Source organism: Guyanagaster necrorhizus (assembly GCF_019112545.1).
Source record: "Guyanagaster necrorhizus MCA 3950 unplaced genomic scaffold BT62scaffold_7, whole genome shotgun sequence".
NCBI classification, from domain to species: Eukaryota; Fungi; Basidiomycota; class Agaricomycetes; order Agaricales; family Physalacriaceae; genus Guyanagaster; species Guyanagaster necrorhizus.
This window is the reverse complement of record NW_025064886.1, coordinates 41137-65261: the sequence shown is the minus strand read 5'-3', so window position 1 is coordinate 65261 and position 24125 is coordinate 41137. Positions and strand designations below refer to the sequence as shown.

At 40.3% G+C, this 24125-nt stretch overlaps 1 protein-coding gene across 1 annotated transcript; it reads right to left on the bottom strand.

The window, feature by feature from the left end:
* Positions 1 to 19449: 19449 nt before the first annotated feature.
* BT62DRAFT_918019 (uncharacterized protein) lies at positions 19450 to 20505 on the bottom strand (the record flags this gene model as incomplete). The annotated part of the gene is made up of 3 exons (XM_043184069.1): positions 19450 to 19739; positions 19951 to 20027; positions 20426 to 20505. The coding sequence occupies 3 exons, from the start codon at positions 20503 to 20505 to the stop codon at positions 19450 to 19452; spliced, it is 447 nt and encodes a 148-aa protein (XP_043041869.1).
* Positions 20506 to 24125: the final 3620 nt, after the last annotated feature.

The following is a 24125-nucleotide window of genomic DNA, read 5'->3' as shown; positions in this document are numbered from 1 at the left end:
TATAGAAGAGAAAGTTGTGATCTCAGAAGATGCTGCATTTGTGGTTCAGAGATATTGCAATCCTCTAATCCCACAAATTGAGTTGTTGTATGGCACTGCAAATCTTGTCATGTATCTCCTCCTCCATTGGCATTATCATTATGCAGAAATGCTCTGATTTGAGCAATACTACTTCTTCATTGTCTTCTTTCCTCTGATCATGATTGGCCCTTCAACTAAGTAGATCCACCTTCTTATTTGCCAAGCTAGCCTTGTGATGGAGTGTGTATTGGTACTCAGATAATTCCATTACCCATCAGGCTTGTCAGTGATTGAGTTTCTGAGGAAGTCAGAAGTATTGGAGGTTCTAATAATTAGTTCACACCTCAAAGACTTGGGTGGCTTTGATAAGATAGTGTTGTCATTCTGCCAATATGAGTATGATAGCTAAGAGCTCCTTGTTGTAGGTCTCATAATTCCTCTCTGTCATTGTTAATACTTTAGAGAGAAATATGACAGGTCTCTATTTCTCATTCTGTTCCTATGATAGCACTGCCCCTATCACTTCTTCACTAAAATCTGCCTTAACTTGGAATTTCCTGTCTTGGCTGAGGATAGCCAAAACTATATCCTCTGCTAGTCATTGCTTGAGTTTATTGAATGCCAATTGCTAAGATACTCCTCAGATCCAGAGTGTGTTTCCAGTAAGCTGGATCATAGATCATACAACCTCACTATAATCCTATATGAACCAGTGGTAGAAGTTCATAAAACTAAGGAAGGACTGTAATTTCTTTTTTTTAGTCAGTTCTGGCCATTCTGTTACTCTGGCTACCTTTATTGGATCCATTTGAATACTTTCTTCACTGATGATACTCTCCAGATACTCTGTCTCCAACACTTCAAACTCACACTTCTTAGCTTTAAGGAATAACTTATTTTTTCTCATCAGCTCAAGTACTTGGCATATGAGTCATTGATGTTCCTCTCTGTCTTTTGATATTATGAGTATATTGTCCAAATAGATTATTACCTTCTCTGTGGCAATAAGATTCTTAAAGATATCATTCATCATCCACTGAAAGATAGCTAGAGAGTTGGTCAACCCAAAGAACATGACTGTGAGTTCAAACAATCCCTGATTGGTTCTGAATGCCATCTTTCATTTATCTTCTTTCTTGATTCTCATATTGTTATACCCTCATCAGACATTGAGCTTAGTGTAGAACTGAGCTCTGTGGAGTTTGTCCATTAACTCTGAGATAAGAGAGAGTGGATACTAGTTCTTGATCATCATTTCATTGAGATGCTGATAATCCTGTACTAGGCAGAGTTTACCATTCTTCTTTTTGATGAAGAAGAATGGTGATGCCATCAGAGACTTTGATGACTGGATCTGCTCTCTTGAGAAGTTTTTTGTCAAGTTCTTGCTATTTGTAGTGCCCTAATGGGTATATTTTACAGTCTAGATTAGCATTAGCATTTGGCACTAATTTGATTATATGATCTCAGGGCTTGAATGCAGGCAACTCATGAAAACTTTTCTTAGCAAAGAGGTCATGGTAATCTCTTGTCCACTTGGAAACCATTTCCTCAAATGTCTTCTCCTTCTTCTCTTCATTTGCCTTGGCTGCTAAGTCATTAGCATGATGAACTGCCTATATCTGTAGGGCTTCCTTAAAATCCACCACAAGGATTGTTTTCTCATTCTCCATCTCTTCATCTTATTTATCCTCAGAGTCTGCATTGGAGAGTATGAATGACATCTTCTGACAGCAGCACCAGGTGAAAGTGATTTATCTGATCTTTCAATTAATAAGCAGGTTGTATCAGATGAGCCAATCATGCTCCAGGAATAGTTCTCTGGTTCTGAGTTCTGTGATGATGAGGTTGATTTGCTCTGAATAGTTTCTGATCATCAGATAGAGTTCCACATATTCTGTGATTAATCCAGCTTGATTTTTGATACCATCAGTATAGTAGATGGGAATCAGTGCTGCAGTGGCCTTAGTTAGGAGGTGATGCTTATTGATAAAGGCTTAATTGATGGAACTCCCTATACAACCACTGTCAATCAGAGCTATGACCATGAAATCTTTCTGATTGATAAGGGTCTGGATTTACACCTTGGTCATGAGGTCTCATCCATAGGTTTTCTGTCATTGAATAAACTTCTTTGGTCTCCAGAGTTCATCTAACCATTTCAGAGCTTTCTCTCACCCTGCCTTCTATAATCCTTCTACAAGTTTATGATCTGCTTCACTGGTTTGAGTTTTATGGATCCAGTTTCTGAGTATGGCCATAGCTTCTTTCTCTCTTCCTTCTCATACAGCCCATCAAGTCCATTCTGTATCAAAGAGCTTGAGCCAGACAGTAGAGGTCTCTCCCCCTTTTTGGCCCTTGAGTGGTTAAGTTCTTTTTGGCAATTATTATGATTTTTCTGTTTCTCTTCTCAGATAACCCCTATTTATGCTTAGTTAAAGCACTAGAATGAGCACTTAGGATCATAAGACAAAGCTTAGTTACTACAACTAGCTGAGTCTGTCATTGTCCTTTAATGCAACAGCATTGCCCAATGATGCACAATCAGCCTATTATGTACAATAACAACACCCTAGGATAATAGGCACAATGGACCAAGAAACATACAATTAATCATAGTATTATTAGCAGATCTTGTACAGTATTTAAGATCACTCACTCTCACTGGTAATCCCCAGCTTCAAGCTAAAGTTTATTCATCTCATTCTACCCTCAAGCTGATTCTTTAGGCCTTGTGACACATCAATCAGAATATGCATCAGTAAACTCAGCTGATCTCCTGAAGTGCAAGAAGACTAGGTTGTTTATCATGTGTATTTGTTTATGTGATGCTTGAGTCTAATAATTAGCTTAAAGCTTTCTCTTCCTTTTTCTCATGCACTATAGCATGGAGGAAACTGAATGCTCTTAGTTATACTATCAGACTTGAACTTTGATCGAGAGTTCTTCAAACTCTTTTCTTCTATCATCAGAATGTTATTAGGCTTATTAGTGATCATCCAGCTGGGCAGGAGACATCACTCAATTACCACCTGGGCAATCCAACACTACAACAAATTCCAATACATATGATAGATCCTCTGAAACATAACCCCCGATCTGTCTCTCTATGACATTCCTGACTCCCAATGAACATTCCACCAGCCTCTGATCAGCCTCTTACTAGAAGCTGGACCTAGCAGCTTGCATTAGAGACATAATCAAGAAGAAGAAAGACATCAATACCTCTCTTGACCAGCCAGCAGAAACAGCAATGATTGTCTCACAGAGTTCAAAAACCCTTAACAGCAAACCCCCATCTCCAACCATGAGAATGAGAACCTCTCAGAGGACTTCTTTCAGCAGTCTCTCTTCTCTGACCATTTCAGAACCTCTCGAACTCCTGAGATTAGTAACTGTATCAGAGATTCCCTCAGTCCCACTAGAATGGCTGCAGGATCCTGCTGTGCAACACCTCAAAGCCAGTCTCACAGCTCTGCCTCTTCCATCCACTATTCAGTTGGAACCAGCAGTGGGTTGGGGAGAGCACTCTCAGACTGACTTGGTGATGAGTGACAGATCTGAAAAAACAAAAACGAAATCATTCACCAACTCTTCCTCACTTGAGACCTTAACATCCTCTTTAATTATGATGAGGCCCTCAGACAAGAAGAACAGAGGCAGTGAAGTATTCTTCAGCCACCTTACAGTGAGCTTGAAGAGTGACTCATCCTCCAGGGCCAGAAAAGAAGAGCTGTAGAGCATAACTGCCAGCATCAAGAGAAATAGTGGGCTATCAAAAGGGCTCGACTAAAGAGGATTAATGTCTCCAACTGATGTAGACTCTGGTCCAAGGTTGTATCTATACTTGCACTAGTCTGAGCTGACTACTCACTCTTGACCTTGGTCTTTAGGGAATCTAGCACCGATTCTGACTCCTGAGATCTGCTCTACTGGAGAAATGCATAAGTCCTCACAGCAGATGAAGCCAGGAGGAGAAATGATAGGAGCCTCTCTCCTAGCCAGAACAATATCTCAGGACCCTCTCAACACCTCTCAATCCCACAATATCCCCCTCTCCAAAGAACCCCCAGTGCTGACACTATCTTTGATGATGACAAGTTCATCCTTGGGCACTATAGACTATGAGTACCTGGGACTGTCCACATCTCTGCCCATGCTCTTTGAGGGTTCCTCAGCAGCTGAGTGGTTAGACAGCTTCTTGATAATAGATACCAAAAAAACATCCAGCTCTATTATGAGCAAGTGAAGGTGATGAGAATAACAGGAGAAAATAGGTATGACTCTAATATCAGGAGTCAGCCAGTTTTAACTTACCTCAATGCCTCAGACTTTTTGAGCCCCATAGCTGGACCCAGTTCACAGCCAGGACAGTGGATCGACAGCATGACCATAACAGAGCAAGGAGAGTTTCTATGATCTGCTCAGTGGTTCCCTCTTTGAGAAAGAGGAGGGTGATGAGAACAAGAGGGATGAGGAAACTGAAAGCAGTGATCCACCTTGTGCTGGTAGAGAACTCACTTATGGGCTCCAAAAAGATACTGACAAAGAAGAATTGGGATAGGCAATACAGGAGACAAGGATGCAGGAGTATCAGGAATTCTGCCTGCATGGGATAAACCTTTTATAGTACAATACTACTTGGATAGTATCGCAGATGGGACAATTATATTTACAGTCTATGTCTAATGAAAAAACAGAAATTCTGAGACATGCAGCAACTGATTATGCTACTATTCAATACAACAAGAGACATTCTCAAGACCAAATTCAGAGACTACCAGCTTATCAGATATTGGAATCAGTACAGCTAATGCTATAGACACCCTCAGTCACCCCAAAACAAGCTATATATATAGCTCTGTCTATCTGCAGTATGTTCTCATACTCCACTCTCTCATCCTGTTTCATGGCAACTCAGCTATCCCAGAGCCAAGTCCTGTCTGGTAATCTGCTGACTTCATACTGAAATCCATGGACTGGCAAGAGAAGTAGAATGTTAGAGGCTCAGCCCCTCTCTGATAAAGCAGGTGGAAGTGGTGCCAGAAAAGAACCAATCAGGAATGACCCTAAAGCAGTATGACTCAGGTTCACCATTCAGGATGAGGTCATAGTCTGAAAAGAGGAGCTACCACAGAGAAGTCTAGTCACTGATGACAACTCACTCCACTCATTTCCCAGACCACCTCAAGAGTGGTGGCAACCATCATTCTCAGACTGGCCTAACCCAATAGGTATGCTACCTAATGATGCAGCAGTATTACAGTGCTGCTCAGATCTCTTGCAGAAACCCCACCTCTTTAAAAGGGCATCTGACAACATTGATTAATTCTTTATGGACTGTGAATAGTACTTCAAAGTCTACATAGGCTACCTAGAGATATAAATAAGGTAGTTTTTGCTGCCTCCTATCTTGAGGAGAAAATGAAGATATAGTGGATTCTTATCTCCTCAAACTTCCAATCATTGACTCAGGAGCACTACCGATATCTCTCATGGCCTGTCTTCAAACAAATGCTCTATAACAAATTTATTGATCTGGCAGTGCAAGAAGTACATAAACAAAAGATCAAGGAATATAAAATGGGCAATAAGGCAGCCACAGACTATTTTGACAAGCTGGAATGACTCACCAAACTCACTGGCATTTGAGATGACATGGCCAATGATGGCTGCATGGTCAAGGCCCTCAAGAGAGAGGTCCCCTTCTTATACATCACAATGATTTCAGCAATCAGCATTAAAGCCCTGATGCCAGTTGGATATGATGAGTGGAAGAAATAAATCATCAAAATGTACAAGGAGTGTCAAAGGCAGAAAGTGGAATCATTGACACTGCAAGACTATTTGAAGAAGTTGACTCTGTCAATTCTGAATAACTCTAAATCATCAGAGACAACTGCTGGAAAAACATCAGGATCCTCAATAGCCCCCACCTATGTTATACAGAAGACAGGAACTGGAACCACATATATGAGATAAGGGAAGCCAATGGACATAGACCAGATGAAGAAAGAAGGCAAGTGCTTCAGTTGTAGTCAGAAGAGCCACATGGTGAAGGATTGTCCAAAGGAGAAGAGAACACACAAAGACATCAGAATGCAAATTGCCAATCTCCAAAAGGAAGAAAAGGAGCTTGGCAATGAGACCAAAGTAGAGAAAGTAAAAGATGAAGCCAGCCAGTGAGCAATTCCACTGAACTGGCTAAAGAATTTTACAGTGTGCAAACCATAGCTGCTAGCTGGACTAATAGTATCTCTGTAGTTATGCCTATGCCTACTTTATTTACACATTTGAATATACTCTGAGTTATGAATAAGCACATCAAAGAATTGCAGAAGGAAACTCAAATGCCTACAGGCTGAACAGAGGCAGAGGACCCTATCACATGGCTCAAACCATTCAACACTGAATGGATGTGGCAGGCTATCAAAGATGCCAAAAATGAAGAAGCAGTAAAAGCCATACTTTGAAATTGGATCCACAAAACAAGGGTGAAAGAAGTCATTGATGAAGCAATCAAAGGAATAAAAGAGGCAGAAAGATGCCAAGCTCTGAAATGGCTTGATGAACTATGAGGACCATGGAAGTTCATCTGACAGTCCAAGATGCCTGGGTGAGACCTCCTCATCAAAGCCCAAGTCAAGATACTGACAAATCACTCAAAACATGTGGTGTCAGCCCGACTTGATAGTGGATATACAGAAAGTTTGATCAACTGAACTTTTGTTAAACAATATGGACTCTCCACCAGAACTACTGTGGCTCCTGCCTCAGTCTACAATGCAGACAAGACCAAGAACCAAGCCAGTTTAATTATTAAATTCATTGAGCTCAGGCTCACAATTGGTGATTACTCCAAATGAATCAATCTGGCTGTAATAGATCTCAGGACCAAAGAAGTCTTCCTTGGTCATGACTGGTTGATATGTCATAATCTGTTAATCAACTGGAAGACCAGGAAGATTACATTTGCAAGATGCCAGTGCTAAAAGATTCTATTCAAGTTATCTGATGAAGACCCAGAAGATTGGTAGGATGAAGAGATGGAGGATAGAGAGACTATCCTTGCTATTGATCTTCAAAGAGAAATACACCTTTGAGCAGTTCACTGATGTGCTTGGTAACAGCTAAGTGACTAAGAGAAGTGAATGAGGAATGAACTCTCAAACACCAACATCTAACCACTCAATACACAATCATCAAATACAGTTGAGGTCAGTTGTTTCAAGTATGATAGAAGCACTCTTGCAGTCTTAAGTAAAATCAAAGAAACAGTCAATAAAGACAGTTACTTAACTCTATCTTGCTTTCAAAGATGTAATACTTGTGAGAGTAGTTTATAGCAATGTTTAAGTATAATTAGGACTTAGAATCAATGTCAAATTGCACTCCAAATCAACTTAGAATATTCCAAAACCCAATGAACTCTAAAACCCAAATACTAAGTCTATCAAGCACTTAGGCTTGACTAGCTGCACTCTTGGCTGGCTAGCAGTCCTCAAAACCAAAGAACTTGTATTCTGATGCTGAAACCCTTATAGTTTGAAACCCAAATTAATTCAAAACCCAAAATATAGTTATTATTCCAATCTAATTCTCTCTCTAAGTGACAAAGCAACTTAAATAAATCACTAAGTCAAAGCAGAACTCAAAATCTGTTGTCCCAGGGACTAGCTACAGTGGGCTAGAAGGCCTGAATGCAGGGGTGGGTCGCTTGCTTGCTATTTCCCTCCCATTCCCTTCTTTTATACACCAACAACAGGTACAGAATCTATAAATAAAGTATTTAAAATAATATTTCTCCTGTTCAAAGCTGAATCATGCCATTATTCCAGAATGGCAGCACTCCTGGACCCCCCTAGGCTTGCCCAGACCTGCCTGGCCATCAGACAGCTTTATTTTAAGCCTACAGTGCCTGTGGGTACCTAACTCCTTTCTGTCTACTCAGAGTTTTAATCCTCTGAGTTATTCTTAGTAGCTCAATTGATCAGACCTGGTCAGGCCTGGTCAACCAGTTCTATCCACTCTATTCCTCTCAATTCTAAGTCCCTTAGGTCATCTGATACCTAGAAAATTTGGACTTAGGCATTTGAGTCAAAACTCATAGTGCTAGCCACAGATCATTAGGTCTCTCTTCTTACTGCTTCTGGATGATGCTATCTCTACTCAATACTCCACAACTGGCTATGGTATTATACCCCTAGCTGTCTTAGAATATACTCATCTTAGTGGCATGTAGAATTGGCTCTATTTGAGGTACTATTTCTAAGTTCAACTTGGACTTAGTATTTTCCAAGGTGTGGTGCCAAACTTTTCTAAGTTTAAACCTGACTTAGGATTTTTATCCTTAGGCCATGTTATTTTACAAAGTCCCTTTTGGACTTAGTATTAGTGACTAGCATGACTATCAGCTCAGAGCCTCAGCCATAGTTCTCTACTGGCTAATGATTCTCAGTTACTAGCATATTCTAGTGTGTTATGCAGAATTTGCAAATTATAGGGCTGGACATGTAGCCTGCATATCACTACTCTTCAGAGGTCAATTCCATTGAGCAGATAATCAGAATAATCACTTTTAAGAATTAATCGACTATGATGAGGATTGCATCATAGCCACTGCAGTCTGAAAGTCCAGTGATCATATCGATAGAAATGTAGGTCCATAGTGATGACAGAACCTTATTCAGGTGGAGTGGTGCAGCCTGAGCCTGTGTTGATGACTTGCTCTGTTAGTAGATTTCACATGCTTTGATGTATGCAGTAATATCATTGCCTATTTTAGACCACCAGTACTCCTATAGTATCAACTTCTTGGTTTTGGCAATGCTGAGATAGCTAGCAGTTGCATGGTCATGGCAGATAGCAATAATTTCACTGTGTAGTTCTTGATCCTGGAGAATATAGATCCACCCATTGTATCAAATCAGTCTTCCCTCCTTCATTATTCTCTGCTCATGGTTAAAAGATGGGGCCACTTGTTGGTCCCATTTGTGGTTGTCTCAGGTCACACTTTTGATACAATCATGGATCTCTTCTTTGGTTGGCATCATCATAGCCCTGAAATGTTCAGGCCTTAGTAGTATTACTCTATAATTGTCCATACTCCCTTGATTATGATCCACCTCTCAACTAAGGAGATCAGCCTTTTTGTTTGCTATGCCTACTTTGTGGTGGAGCATGTACTAGTATTGGCTGAGTTCAGTGATCCATCTGGCTTGTCAGTGATTTAGTTTCTGGGACTGTTAGAAGTATCAGAGATTTTGATGATCTGTCCAGATCTCAAAAACTTCCATGGCTTCGATCAGATAGTGTTGCCATTCTTTCAGGGCTAGCATGATGGCAAGCAACTCCTTGTCATAGATCTCATAATTCCATTCAGTGATAGTAAGCACTTTGGAGAGAAATGCAACCAGGCACCACTTTCCCTCCTGTTTCTAAGAAAGTATGGCCCCAATGGCTCCTTCACTAGAGTTGGCCTCAACTTGGAACCTCCCTTTTTGAGTGGGGATGGCAAGCATGACATCCTTAGCTAGTTGCCATTTGAGGTTATTGAAGGCAGTTTGTTGAGAGGGTCTTCAGATCTAGGGAGCATTGCCAGTCAGCTGTGTCATTAGTTGCATGATTTTGCTGTAGTCATGAATAAAGCACCAGTAAAAGTTTGTGAATCTGAGGAATGACTGCAACTCCTTCTTTTTGACTGATTCTGGCCATTCTGCTACTCTGGCTATCTTGATGGGGTCTATTCAGATGCTGCCTTCACTGATTATGACTCCAAGATATTCAGTTTCAAGTACCTCAAATTCACATTTCTCCACTTTGAGAAACAATTTGTACTTTCTCATAAGAGCTAGTACTTGTCATACTAGCTTTCTATGCTCCTCCTTTGTCTTTGACATGATCAGAATGTCATCAAGATAAATGGTGACTTTCTCAGTGGAGATGAGATCCTTGAAGATGTTGTTCATCATCCACTGGAAAGTTGCTGGAGAATTGGTGAGTCTGAAGAATATGACTGTTGGCTTGAACAACCCCCAATTCATCCTGAAGGCAGCCTTCCATTCATCTTCTTCCTTGATGTAGACATTATTATAGCCCCACTGGACATTGAGTTTGGTGTAATATTTAGTGCCTCAGAGCTTGTCCATTAGTTCTGAGATCAATAGAAGGGGGTAATGATTCTTGATCATCATCTCATTAAGTTTCTGGTAATCTTAGACTGGTCAGAGTTTGCCATCTTTCTTTTTGATGAAGAAGAATAGTGAAGCCATCAGAGACTTAGATGGCCAGATTCACCCACTAGACAAGTTCTTGTCCAGGAACTTGTTGAGCTCTTGCTGCTTATTATTGCCAAGAGAATAGGTCTTGCAGTCCAAGTTGGCATTTGCATTTGGGATCAGTTCAATTGCATAATCCCATAGTTTTGGTTCTGGTAGCTCATTAAAGCTTTCCTTCTCAAACAGGTCTTTAAAGTCACATGCTCATTTGGACACCATTTCTTCAAAGGTTCTTTCCTCTTTGTGCTCATTGGCCTTGGCAGCCAGATCACTGGCATGGTGGACAGCACAAATGTGGATTTCACATTGTAAGTTGATGGCCAGAATGGTTTTCTCATCTTCCATCTCCTTATTCCATCAATTCTCAGGGTTTTAGTCCAGTAACTCGAATGGGAGTTTCTAGCACTTGTACTGGGTGAAGATTATTTTGCTGGTTTTCCAGTTGATTAAAGGATTGTGCCTGATCAACCAGTCATGCCCAAGGAATACTTTTTTTGTGCCTAGATTGGTGACTGCTAGGTCAATCTGTTCTGAATGATCACTGATGGTTAATTATAACTCGATAAATTTAGTAATTGAGCCAGCCTATGCCTGTTGACAAAGATATAATTGATCGAGCTCTCAGTGCAGCTACTGTTGATTAGAGCTGTCATCACATGAGTTGATCAGAATATGAGGGTTTTGATCTGAGCTTTTACGAGTAGATCTTGTCTAGGTATTTTAGACTGTTGAATGAACTTTCATGGTTCTCAGAGTTCGTCCAGTCATTCTAGGGCTCAACATCATTCATTCCTTTTTATTTCTTTGATCATTTCATTGATGACTTCTTCAACCTGTGTCTGGTATACCTAATTTTTAAGCATGGCTTTTGTTATAGCTTCATCTTTGGCATCTTTGATGGCTCTCCAAGTCTATTCAGTGTTAAATAGCTTGAGCCAAGTAGTGGGGCTCTCTGCCTCTGTTTGGCCTGAAGGCAGTTGAGTTCTTTTTTTTGGCAATTCTTTGGTGTGCAGAATAGAAGACTGGAGTATATTCAAATGCACTGATATAGTAGACATGAGAGTAACTGCAGAAATCTTGTTAGTCCAGCTAGTGGCTATTGTTTGCACACTGTGAAAGTCCTTGGCCGATCCAGTAGAATTGCTTACTGGTCAGCCCCATCTTTTACTTCTTCAACCTTGGTTTCTATGCCAAGTTCTTCTTCTTCCTTTTATAATTCAGTGATCTGAGCCTGAATGTCTTCTCAGGTTTGCTTCTTCCTTGGGCAGTTCTTGGCCATATGGCCCTTCTGGCCACAGTTAAAGCACTTGCCTTCCTTCTTTATCTGATCTATGTCCATCAGCTTTTCAGTCCTGGTGTAGATTGTTCTGGTCTCAGTCTTCTGCATTCTATAGGCAAGGGCCATAGAGGGTTCTGATGATTTTTCAGCAGTTGTCCCTGATGATTTATTCAGGGTTGGCAGTGTCAGTTTCTTGGTATAGTCTTAAAGAGTTGATGACTCCACTTTCTGTCTTTGTCACTCCTTGTATATTTTGATGATCCTTTCCTTTCACTCATTATAGCCAATCAGCATCAGAGCTTTAATGCTGATCACAGAGATCATTGTGATGTAAGAGGAGGGGATCTCTTATTTGAGGGCCTTGATCATCCTGCTGTTATTTGCAGTGTTGTCTCAAATTCTGGCAAGCTTAGCCAGTCATTCTAGCTCATTGAAATAGTTCATGGCTGCTTTATCAGCTATTTTATATTCTTTGATATTCTGTTTGTGTACTTCTTATACCATCAGATCAATGAATTTGTCATAAAGCATTTGTTTAAACACTGGCCATGAAGGATATCAGTAGTGCTCCTGAGTCGATGATCAGAAGTTTGGAGAAATAAGAATCCATCAGGTCTTTGTCTTCTTCTTGAGATAGAAGATGGTGAAGATAATCTTGTTCATGTCAGTTCCTAAGTATCCAATATAGATCTCAAAGTATTGTTTGCAGTCTACAAGGAATTGGTCAATGTCATCAGATGCTCCCTTGAAGGGATGGGGTTTCCATAAGAGGTCAGGGCAGCATTGGAGGATTGCTATATCATGGGGTAGTGCATCCATCAGATTGGGCCAGTCAGAGAATGGAGGTTGTTGCCACTCCTGTGGCAGTCTGGGGAATAAGTGGAGCAAATTATCATCTACAACTGGACTTCTCTATAGTGGCTCCTCTTTTTGAACTATTACTCTGTTCCAAATGGTGAACCCAAGTTGGACCATCTCTGGGTCATTCCAGATCAGGTCCTTCCTGGCTCCACTCTCACTTGCTTTATCAGATGGAGGCTAGGCCTCTAATAGTCTGCTCTCTCTGCCAGTCCACAGGTTTGGATATCATTTCCTTGTTCATTGTCACTTCTCAGTGGCCAGGGTCCTGGCTTCTTATAGTGACATCAGGGGCATCTCTAGTGCTGACTGCCTCAGATCTCCAGGTTCTCACTGAGTTTCTTCCTTTCTTCCCAATTTGGCTTCTCTCCTTCTCCACTCTTCTTTGGTTATCAACTTAGGCCACAGGTTACTTAGGAAGAAAGGGTCTCTCCTTTCTCTGTCTTCTTTCCTGTCTATTCCAAGAGAAATAAACCTTGTCAGAGAAGTCCTAAGATGAGGAGTTCTAGGCTCATTCATTCTCAGCATTCTGCTGCCACTCCTTTTCTCTGTTGATCTTCTTGATGTACTGTTGAAAATCATTATAGAAGTCAGAGTTAAGGAATAGAATGATGAGCCACCTATATAAAAACTGTCAGAGAGCCTGGTTACTGATCTGGATCCTTCGTGGTTGCTAAATTCCATTCCTTTTGGAGATAGAACTTTTATCAGACAGGTAGCTGATACTATCTGTGTCATCTTCAGTGATGTTGCTGCTGAGATCATTCCACCAGTTGTAGAAATAAGAGTCATCTGCAGGGTCCTCATCTTATTTGGTGTCTGGGGGCCATTTTTAGCCTCTTGGTGATCTGTCTGAATCAGTTGGAGATAGGCCCCATTCAGTACTTGCCTCATTTCCTCTGGTATTGTTCTGTTCTGGATCTTCCCATCAGTTAGAGGTATAAGGATCATCTGTGGGATCCTCATTCCACTTAGTGCCTGGGACCCACTCATAGTGTCCTCAGACTCTTAAGGCAGTGCTCCATCTGATGCTGATATTGTTCCACTCTGAATTTTCCCATTGATCATAGACATAGGGGTCATCAGCTGGGTCTTTGTTCCATTCAGTGTCTGGAGCCCACTTGTGGTGTCTCTAGGCTCTTAGGGCAGAGCTCCATCCATCTGGTTGGCTGATTCCAGCCAGCTATTGATGCTGCTCATTGAGCTCATCTCTCCACTGCTGGCTGAGCTTGGCCTTCTCCTCTTCCACCAGCTCATTGAGAAGTTTGGAGTCAGAGGTCAGGAGATGGGTGGGTTTCTAAGGTTCTTCTCTTTGAGGATCCTTTTTATCCATGTTGTCAGGCCTACTTTGAGGCTCTGATTCAGGCTGAGAGGGGTTTCTGATTAGGAGAGAGAGGTTTGGAAAGAGATGATGGATGGGGACATTCTGTGATGATGGCTGATAGTTTCTGACTATTTCAGCCAATACAGATCTGAGAATGGTGAGAGTGATTTCATGGGAATTGATAGTGAGATTGAAGTTCATGTCATAGATAGAGAGTGATAAGAGTTGTCTTTTTGTGCTTCTTTGATGTGCATCAAGAAAGGGAAGCTAAAAAGCTTTGGCAGATTTGATAAAAGATGTTCAATTTCCTCTACACAGTTGTGCATGAGAAAAAGGAAGAAGAAGCTTTGAGCTAATTGTTAGACTCAAGCATCACATGAACCAATTACATGTGATAAATGACTGCTACCTCACACTTCAGGTAAAATGATCAAGTCCACTGATGCATAATCAGATTGATGTGTCACAAGGCCTATGAGATTGGCTTGAGGGTAGAATGAGATGAATAAATTTTAGCTTAAAGCTGGGGTTTACCAGTGAGAGTGAGCCTCTTAAATACTGTATAAGTCCTGTTCTAAATATACTACTGCTAATTGTGTGTTATCAAGTCCTTTGTGCCTATTGTCCTTGAGCATCACTACTGTATATAAAAAGATGATTGTGCATCATCGAGCAATGCTGTTGCATTGAAAGACAATGATGGACTCAGCTAGTTGTGATGACTAAGCTTTATCCCACAGTCTTAAGCACCTGTGTTAGTGCTCTGACTAAGCATAAATAGAGGTTAATCAAGGGAAAGAATGAAAAAATCATAACAGTTATCCTCTTCTCTTAATCTTAGAACTAATGGATAAGTTGCAGAGCATCCAATATTACACCAAACTCGATGTCTGGTGGGAGTATAATAATATATGGATCAAAGAGAGAGATGAGTGGAAAGTGGCCTTCCAAACCAACCAAGGCCTCTTCAAACCAATCATAATGTTTTTTGAGCTCACCAACTCTTCTATAACATTCTAATAGATGATGAATGATATCTTTAAAGATCTCATCTCTACTGAAAAGGTCACTATATATCTTGATGATATTTTGATCATATCAAAGACAAAAGAGGAGCACAGAAGGATAGTATAACAAGTACTGACTCTGATAAGAAAGCATAAGCTATTCCTCAAGACAGAGAAGTGTGAATTTGAGATACTCAAAACTGAATACCTTAGAGTCACCATCAGCGAGAGGAGTATTAGAATGGACCCCATCAAGGTAGCAGGAGTGGTGGAGTGGCCAGAACCAGCCAAAAAGAAGGAATTACAATCCTTCCTTAGCTTTACAAATTTCTACCAATGATTTATTAAGGACTACAGTAAGATGGTTCAACTAATGACCCAACTAACTGGCAATGCACTCTGGATCTAAGGGCTCTCCCAACAAGATGCATTTGACAACCTCAAAGGATGATTAGCTGAAAACATAATTCTCATAATCTCTATATAGAATGAGAAGTTCTGTGTGGAAGCTGACTTCAGTGAAGAGGCTATCAGTGCTGTCTTGTTCTAGAAGCAAGATAGAAAATAGCGACCAGTAGCCTTCCTCTCCAAGGTGCTAACTGTCACTGAACAGAATTATGAAATCTATGATAAAGAGCTACTCACTATCATGTTAGCATTAGAGGAGTGGAGACACTACCTAATTGGAGTGGCAGAAATATTTAAAATATGGACTGATCATCAAAATCTATAGTATTTCTGACAACCACAAAAACTGAACTGAAGACAAGCCTAATGGGTAACAGAACTCAGCCAGTACCAATATATGCTTCATCATAAAGCTGGTACAGTGAACAAGAAAGCCAATCTACTCTCCCAATGAGCTGACCATAATCAGAGGGGAAATAATAATGAAGGAGTCACATTATTAAGGTCTGAACACTTCCAGGCTATAATAATGCCAACAGAGGAAGAGATCTATAAATAGATCAAAAGTGCAATACAGGATAGCCAGAAATAGGATCAGCAGGTAGTCTCATTGCTTAATTATGAGTGGGGAATGACAAAAGAAGAAGGGTTGATCTGCTATAATAGGTGGATCTACATCCCAAAGGATCATACTCTCTATAGTGAGATCATTGCCACCTGTCATGATCATGCAACAGCTGATCACTCTGATGTTGCCAAGACAAAGAAACTCATACTATGAGAATATTGATGGCTGAAGATGGGTAATGATATCACATAGTATGTTAAAGTGTGCAAAGTTTGCCAGAGAGAGAAGTTATCAACATGATCACAGGCTGCACCACTCCACCCAAATGAGGTTCTATCTTCACTATAAACTCATATTTCAGTTGATATGGTCACCAGATTATCAGAAAATAATGGCTATGATGCTATTCTCATCATAGTTGATCAATTCTTAAAAGTGATCATCTCAATTACTTGTTTGCCAGAATTGACCTCTGAAGAGTGAGCCAAGATCTTGCATGATGAAGTCTATGCCAAGTATGGCATGTCTCAGATTGTCATCTCAGATAGAGGACCTCAGTTCATGTCTAAATTTCTAGATAACCTATACTGACTCTTAAACATCAAGCACAATGCTTCTATAGTATACCACTCACAGACCAATGGCCAGACAGAGCAAGTCAATCAAGAGGTGGAAAAATACCTCTGTCTCTTCATTAATTACTGATAGAATGACTGGGTTGAATGGCTGGCTCTTGCTACCTCCTAACACAACAATTGGATACACTCAGCCACAGGCAAAACCTCATTCTTCATCAACCATGGCTGACACCCAAATGTAACACAAATCAAATGTCATTGAACTACAACTCCTGCTTCAACAGACTTTGTGACTACTAGGACAAAGATCCATGCTGAGATGAAGACAGCCCTTAAAAAGGCTGCATTAACTATGAAAAATCAGTATGACAAACACCACTGTATCACTCATGAATACATAATCCATGATCGGATCTGGCTTGACACCACCAACCTTCACCTACCATGCCTAAAGCACAAATTAGCAGACAAATGAACTGGCCTATTCTAAGTCCTGGCTAAAATTGAGGCTTCAGCCTATAAACTGTGTCTTCCACCAATCTGGAAAATACATGATATTTTCTATGAATCTCTACTAATGCCTTATGTTGCATCAGCATTCCCAAATCAGAAATGCCCACCTTCACCTCTGCTAGACCTTGTTGACAATGAAGAACACTATAAAATCAACCAAGTTTTAAATTATAAATCATGAAAAATAAAGGCAAAAGAAGGTAGGATGATAACAACAGTTGACTATTTGGTCAGCTGGAAAGGTTATAGCCCTGAATCAAACTAGTGAGTAAATGAAAAACACATGTCCACTGATGATGCCATATATGACTATGAATTATCTCTAAATTAAGCCATCAGAATGATGGTCTTAAGGAGGGGGTAATGTTATGATTTTTTTATTTTCTTTTATGATTAACCCCTATTTATGCTTAGTCAGGGCACTAACACAAGCACTTAAGACTGTAAGATAAAGCTTAATCATTACAACTAGCCAAGTTCATCATTGTCTTTTGATGTGACAGCATAACCAATGATACACAATCACCCTCTTGTGTACAGTAGTGATGTTCCAGGACAATGAGCACAATGGACTCAAAAACATACAATAGGTGGTAGTAGTATTATTAGCAAGACTTGTACAGTATTTAAGACAGCTTGATTTTGCTGGAAACTCTAGCTTTGAGCTAAAGTTTATCTTTATACTATTCTATTCTTGAGCTGATTCACTTGGCCTTATGACACTATGATCCAGAAGTGCATCAGTGAACTCAGTTGACTGCCTGAAGTGTGAGGCAGCTTCTGTTTATCATGTGTTTCTGCTCATGTGACACTTGAATCTAACACTTCTTTGGTTTGAGTCTTATAGATCCAGTTTCTTAGCATCACTTTTGCTGATGCTTCATCCTTTATATTCTTGATCACTCACTAAGTCTATTCAGTATTAAATGGCTTTAGCCAGCTGATGGAGCTTGCTGCCTCTGTTCAGCCTATAGACAGTTGAGTTGGTTCTTTAGGCAATTCTTGTGTTTGAGTGGTGAAGTTAGATATATTTGAATGCACATATAATTTAGACATAGGTGGTACTACAGAGATATAATCAGTCTGTCCAGCATCTGTTTGTGACACACCACTCATTATTTTAGCTGAGTCAGTGGAATCACTCACTGTCTGGCTCTATCTTTTACTTCCTCAACCTTTGTTTCTGATCTAAGATCCTCTTCTTCCTTTTGTAATTGGGCAATCAGTGTCCAAAGGTCTTCTCTAGTACACTTGTTCTTCTTCTGTAGACAGTCCTATGCTATATGGTCCTTCTGATCACAATTGAAGCACTTGCTCTCCTTCTTAAGTCGATTCACATCTATCAGCTTATCTATTCTGATAAATGTTGTGCTCATACCAGTTTTCTTCTTGCCATATAAGGAAGTTAGAGTTGAGCTGCTAGGCTTGGCAGATGTGATCAGATTGGAGATATTAGGTCTTGCCTCTTGTCTTTAGTGCTTCTATCTGCTGATGGACAGAGTGATCTGTTTGGTCTGCTGCCACTGTTTTTCCCTGTATATTATGATGATGTGTTTCTTTCATATGTTGTACTCCTTTGAGATATTCTGTCTGAGATCTGAGATTATCTTCAGATAGAAGAGTGGTTCTTCTATCTTTATATACTCAACCATACAGCCTGTGTCTGTGACATCATCCTGGACTCCAGCAAGCTTACTGAATCATTCCAGCTTGTTGAAGTATTCAGTAGCTGGTTTGTTGGCCATCTTGTACTCTTTCATCTTCTGTTTATACACCTTCTGTATGGCTGAGTCTGTGAACTTGTCAATAATTATCTGTTTGAGCACTGGCTATAAGAGCATTCAGTGATGCTGTCACATGGTTGACCAGAATATGGGAGCTAATAATACCCACCACATTTTTATCTTGTCCTCTATGTGAGTTATAGTGAATATTACCTTGTACATGTCAAGGAGAAAGTATGAAGCAAAGATCTGGAAATACTAGTCACAGTCAGTGAGAAATCAGTCAATATCCTCAGATGCTCCTCTGAAAGAGCAGGGTTTGCACATGAGAACTGGCTTGCAGTTGAGAATAGTGGCATCAGCTATAAGTGCCATCATAGGGTTTGAGATTTTACTAAATAATGGGATGTTCCAGGATATTAGGGGTCCTGAGAAAGAATAGAGGGAGCCATCATTAGTGATGGGACTTCCTGATGGTGGAGCTTTCTTGTGTATGATATGCCTATTTTAGATGGTGAATCCTAATTTGAGCACTTCAGAGTCATCTTCTTTGAGTGGAGGTGCTGCTAGAGCCTTTCCACTCCCACTCTCTTCAGCCTTGTCTGATGGTGGCTGACTGGCAAAGGGTCAGTGCATGAGTTGAGTGCATGGGTTTTGATATAGATCTTGTGGCTGAGATGGTGAATGTATATCAGAGAGATGTGGTTTGGATTGAAGGTGCTATATAAACAGCCTAGCTAGATGCTATGCTCAGCATCTATGACATTAGTTCAATGTTGAATCTGGACTTATATGCTGGTAGTGGCACTAGTTAGTGTCCTAAATATTTTTTATTGTAAATAAAAATAGCTTGCTCAGTGGCTGCATATTGAATAATATCTGCATGCTTAACTTAGTTGGTGGTGGTATACCTTAGTCTCATAGACAACACCAACCAGGTGTTGTCCATCCATAGAGAGGCTGCTCCTTCATAGTATAGCCATAAAAATTTCTCTTGGCACTTCTCCTGTGCCCTTCTTGCCAATTCTTCTTCTGTTGGGTGCTTCATGAATACACTTTCCCACTCAGAGAGGAGATCCTTCTCCTCATTGTCTATCTTACCCTCATCCCCCTCATCAAGAGAATTGTTGTCAAGCAGATTGTAAGTGTCTGGATCAGCCTGGCTGCTGCTGCTGCTAGTTGCTGAGTCCAGCATCATCAGATCTGGGGCAGGGAGAAGGATGTTGCCTTCATTGTTGCTTCTCAAGGGCCTTGTTTCTTGCTGCTTCCACCATCACTGTTCTGTGATATTGGCAGAAGTTTTGATAGAAGCAGAGTTGGAGAAAGAGAGATGTGATGCATCTGTCCAAAATCCACTTGAGGTTTCCAGTGGAGTCAATGTGCTCCTCATTACCTCTGAGGTCTCTGCTGTGACTAGAAAGATCTCTGTCCCAGCTTAGAATATTATCAGTTTTGGTGATGAAATTAGTCCTGTATAATAACAGGCAGTCATCATCAAGGTCAAGTAACACTTGTCAGTGGATATTATTCACATAGATAACACTCTTGAGGAGTACTGCCTATGGGTCAGACTCAGATATGGTGGGAGTGCTGGACTCCTAGAACAGGGTAGGGGAGTTGACAAGGATATAATCAATGATGGAGATTCTAGAGTTCTCCAAGCTCCTCCTTCAGTCATGCCTTTCTTGTGCTCAGAGGTACTGCTTGAAGAGGGTGTTCTCTCTAGCAGCCTTATACTCGACTCACACCTGCTTCTGGATGTACTTGGCAAGAGAGTCAGTACATCAAACTTTGTTCTCTGGAGAGAGGACTGGATTAATAGGCTCAGTTGGTTGTGATAAGCCTGGTGTTATTCATGTGCTTCTTACTCTGCATGTCTTGCAGCATCTCTGATACCATTCCATTCACTCAACTTTGAAGATAGCATTTCTCCAATACTGCTGCTCATTGCTGTCATCAGTGAAATATACATCATCAGTTCCAACAATGCCAGTTCTATTCTCCTTGCTGTTAGTGCTCTAGTTTTCAATGTATAGCTCAGCAAAGAAACTCTCTCTGCTTCCTGTAGGTGTCATATATAGAGATCCATGGTTGCTGTTAAATAGGGGACTTCTATTCTCTCAAGCCACCTCAGAGGCATCAAGAGAGTCTCTGGCATGGCATCCAATGCCAGGCTCAGAGGGTGCAGTTGAGGGGGTGGCCCTCATTGTAGGGATGCAGCTGGTGATGTCTATGTGCTCAACTTGCAGGATTGGCATTTCAAGCCTTGGTCTTTGAAACTCTGTAGCCTAAGGGTCATCACTGTTTTGGATGACAGCTGTCAGGGGTTGGAGTGGATATCAATATTCCTCTTCTTCCTGAGAATATTGCAAAGGCATGTCTCCAGAGTCAGTTTTGAGTATGGTTCCTTCCATGGGCTGAAAGGACTGTCAGGCAGAGGGAGAGCTGTCATGAAGAGAGAGATCAGGAGTGATATTGTGTAAGATTTGGCAGATGTGTTGGAATTCTTGATAATGATAAATTGCCCAGGCTGTAATTAATTAGCATCTATGGCACAGCTGTATGATCACCAATAAGCCTAATAATATTCTGATAATAAAAGCAAGGAGTTCAAAGAACTTATAGATAAAGTTCAGATCTGATGGATTGAGTGCAGAGGGCATTTGGTTTCTCAGCACAATTGGGCTTGAGAAAGGAAAGCTAGAAGCTTCAAGCTAATTGTTAAGCCCAAATAACATATGACTGAAAGATGTGATAAACTGATACTGCTTCATATTTGAGCAGTCACATCAGAGTCCACTATATGTGTCTGTTTGTCTATATGTTGTAAGACCTTATGACTGGCTCAAAATAAGATAATAAAGAATAAGCTTTAGTTCAAAGCTGGAGATACTACAGTGAGAGCTATACTACTTATATACTAGTCATCATTCATCTAAAGATATAACTACTTAATTGTGCATCTTGACATTATAGAGCATTTTGTCCAGTGTCATTGATATGCAGACTACATGTCCAGCCCTATAATTTGCAAATTCTGCATAACACACTAGAATATGCTAGTAACTGAGAATCATTAGCCAGTAGAGAACTATGGCTGAGGCTCTGAGCTGATAGTCATGCTAGTCACTAATACTAAGTCCAAAAGGGACTTTGTAAAATAACATGGCCTAAGGATAAAAATCCTAAGTCAGGTTTAAACTTAGAAAAGTTTGGCACCACACCTTGGAAAATACTAAGTCCAAGTTGAACTTAGAAATAGTACCTCAAATAGAGCCAATTCTACATGCCACTAAGATGAGTATATTCTAAGACAGCTAGGGGTATAATACCATAGCCAGTTGTGGAGTATTGAGTAGAGATAGCATCATCCAGAAGCAGTAAGAAGAGAGACCTAATGATCTGTGGCTAGCACTATGAGTTTTGACTCAAATGCCTAAGTCCAAATTTTCTAGGTATCAGATGACCTAAGGGACTTAGAATTGAGAGGAATAGAGTGGATAGAACTGGTTGACCAGGCCTGACCAGGTCTGATCAATTGAGCTACTAAGAATAACTCAGAGGATTAAAACTCTGAGTAGACAGAAAGGAGTTAGGTACCCACAGGCACTGTAGGCTTAAAATAAAGCTGTCTGATGGCCAGGCAGGTCTGGGCAAGCCTAGGGGGGTCCAGGAGTGCTGCCATTCTGGAATAATGGCATGATTCAGCTTTGAACAGGAGAAATATTATTTTAAATACTTTATTTATAGATTCTGTACCTGTTGTTGGTGTATAAAAGAAGGGAATGGGAGGGAAATAGCAAGCAAGCGACCCACCCCTGCATTCAGGCCTTCTAGCCCACTGTAGCTAGTCCCTGGGACAACAGATTTTGAGTTCTGCTTTGACTTAGTGATTTATTTAAGTTGCTTTGTCACTTAGAGAGAGAATTAGATTGGAATAATAACTATATTTTGGGTTTTGAATTAATTTGGGTTTCAAACTATAAGGGTTTCAGCATCAGAATACAAGTTCTTTGGTTTTGAGGACTGCTAGCCAGCCAAGAGTGCAGCTAGTCAAGCCTAAGTGCTTGATAGACTTAGTATTTGGGTTTTAGAGTTCATTGGGTTTTGGAATATTCTAAGTTGATTTGGAGCATAATTTGGCATTGATTCTAAGTCCTAATTATACTTAAATATTGCTATAAACTACTCTCATGAGTATTGCATCTTTGAAAGCAAGATAGAGTTGAATAACTGTCTTTATTGACTGTTTCTTTGATTTTATTTAAGACTGCAAGAGTGCTTTTATCATACTTGAAACAACTGACCTCAACTGTATTTAGTGATTGTGTATTGAGTGGTTAGGTGTTAGTGATTGAGAGTTCATTCCTCATTCACTTCTCTTAGTCACTTAGCCATTACCAAGCACATCAGTAGGTGAAAATCCTACACAATGAGATTTACATCAAGTACAGTATGTCTCAGGTGGTCATCTCTGACAGGAGACCCCAATTTGTCTCTAAATTCTTAAATAATCTTTATTATCTCCTGAATATTATGCACAACATATCCACTGCATATCATCCACAAACTGATAGCCAGACAGAACATGCAAACCAAGAAGTGGAGAAATATCTCTGCCTATTTATTAACTACCAATAAGATGACTGAGTGGAATGGCTGGCTCTTGCCATCTTTCAGCATAATAATCAGGTCCACTCAGCAACAGAGAAGACACTATTCTTTGTCAACTATGACTGACACCTGAATGTTATGCAAACCAAGTGATATCACACCAGAACCCCTGCATTTATAGACTTCACCACTATCATAGCCAAAATCTATGCCAAGACAAAAGTGGCCCTTGAAAAAGCAGTGTCAGCAATGAAAGCCCAATACAACAAATATCATCAACCTGCACATATATATATTGTCAGTGATAAAGTATGGCTCAACACCTCTAACCTTCACCTTCTACACCTGAAATGCAAGCTGATAAGCACACCAGCCCATTTTCAATAATATACAAAATTGGGGCTAGCACTTACAAACTCAAGTTACCAGCCACTTGAAAAATCCATGATATCTTTAATGAGATATTATTAACCTCTTACATCACACTGGCCTTCTCTAATCAACAATGGCCTCTGCCTCCACCCTCTGACCTGATCAACAATAAAGAACACTATGAAGTTGACCAGATTTTAAACCACAAACTATATAAAATCAGGGCAAAAGGCAGTGAGACAATGACAATGGTCAACTACCTTGTCAGTTGGAAGGGATATGGACCAGAATCTAACCAATGAGTGAACAAGAAGCAGATAAACACTGACAAAGCCATACATGAGTATAAACTATCTGTAAATTAAGCCATCAGGATAATAGTCTTAAGAAGAGGATAATATTATGATTTTTCCATTCTTTCCCTTGATTAACTCCTATTTATACTTAGTCAGAGTGCTAACACAGATGCTTAAGACTGTGGGACAAGACTTAGTCATCACAACTAGCTGAGTCTATCATTGTCTTTTAACACAATAGCATTGCCCAATGACACACAATCATCTTTTTATGTACAGTAGCAAT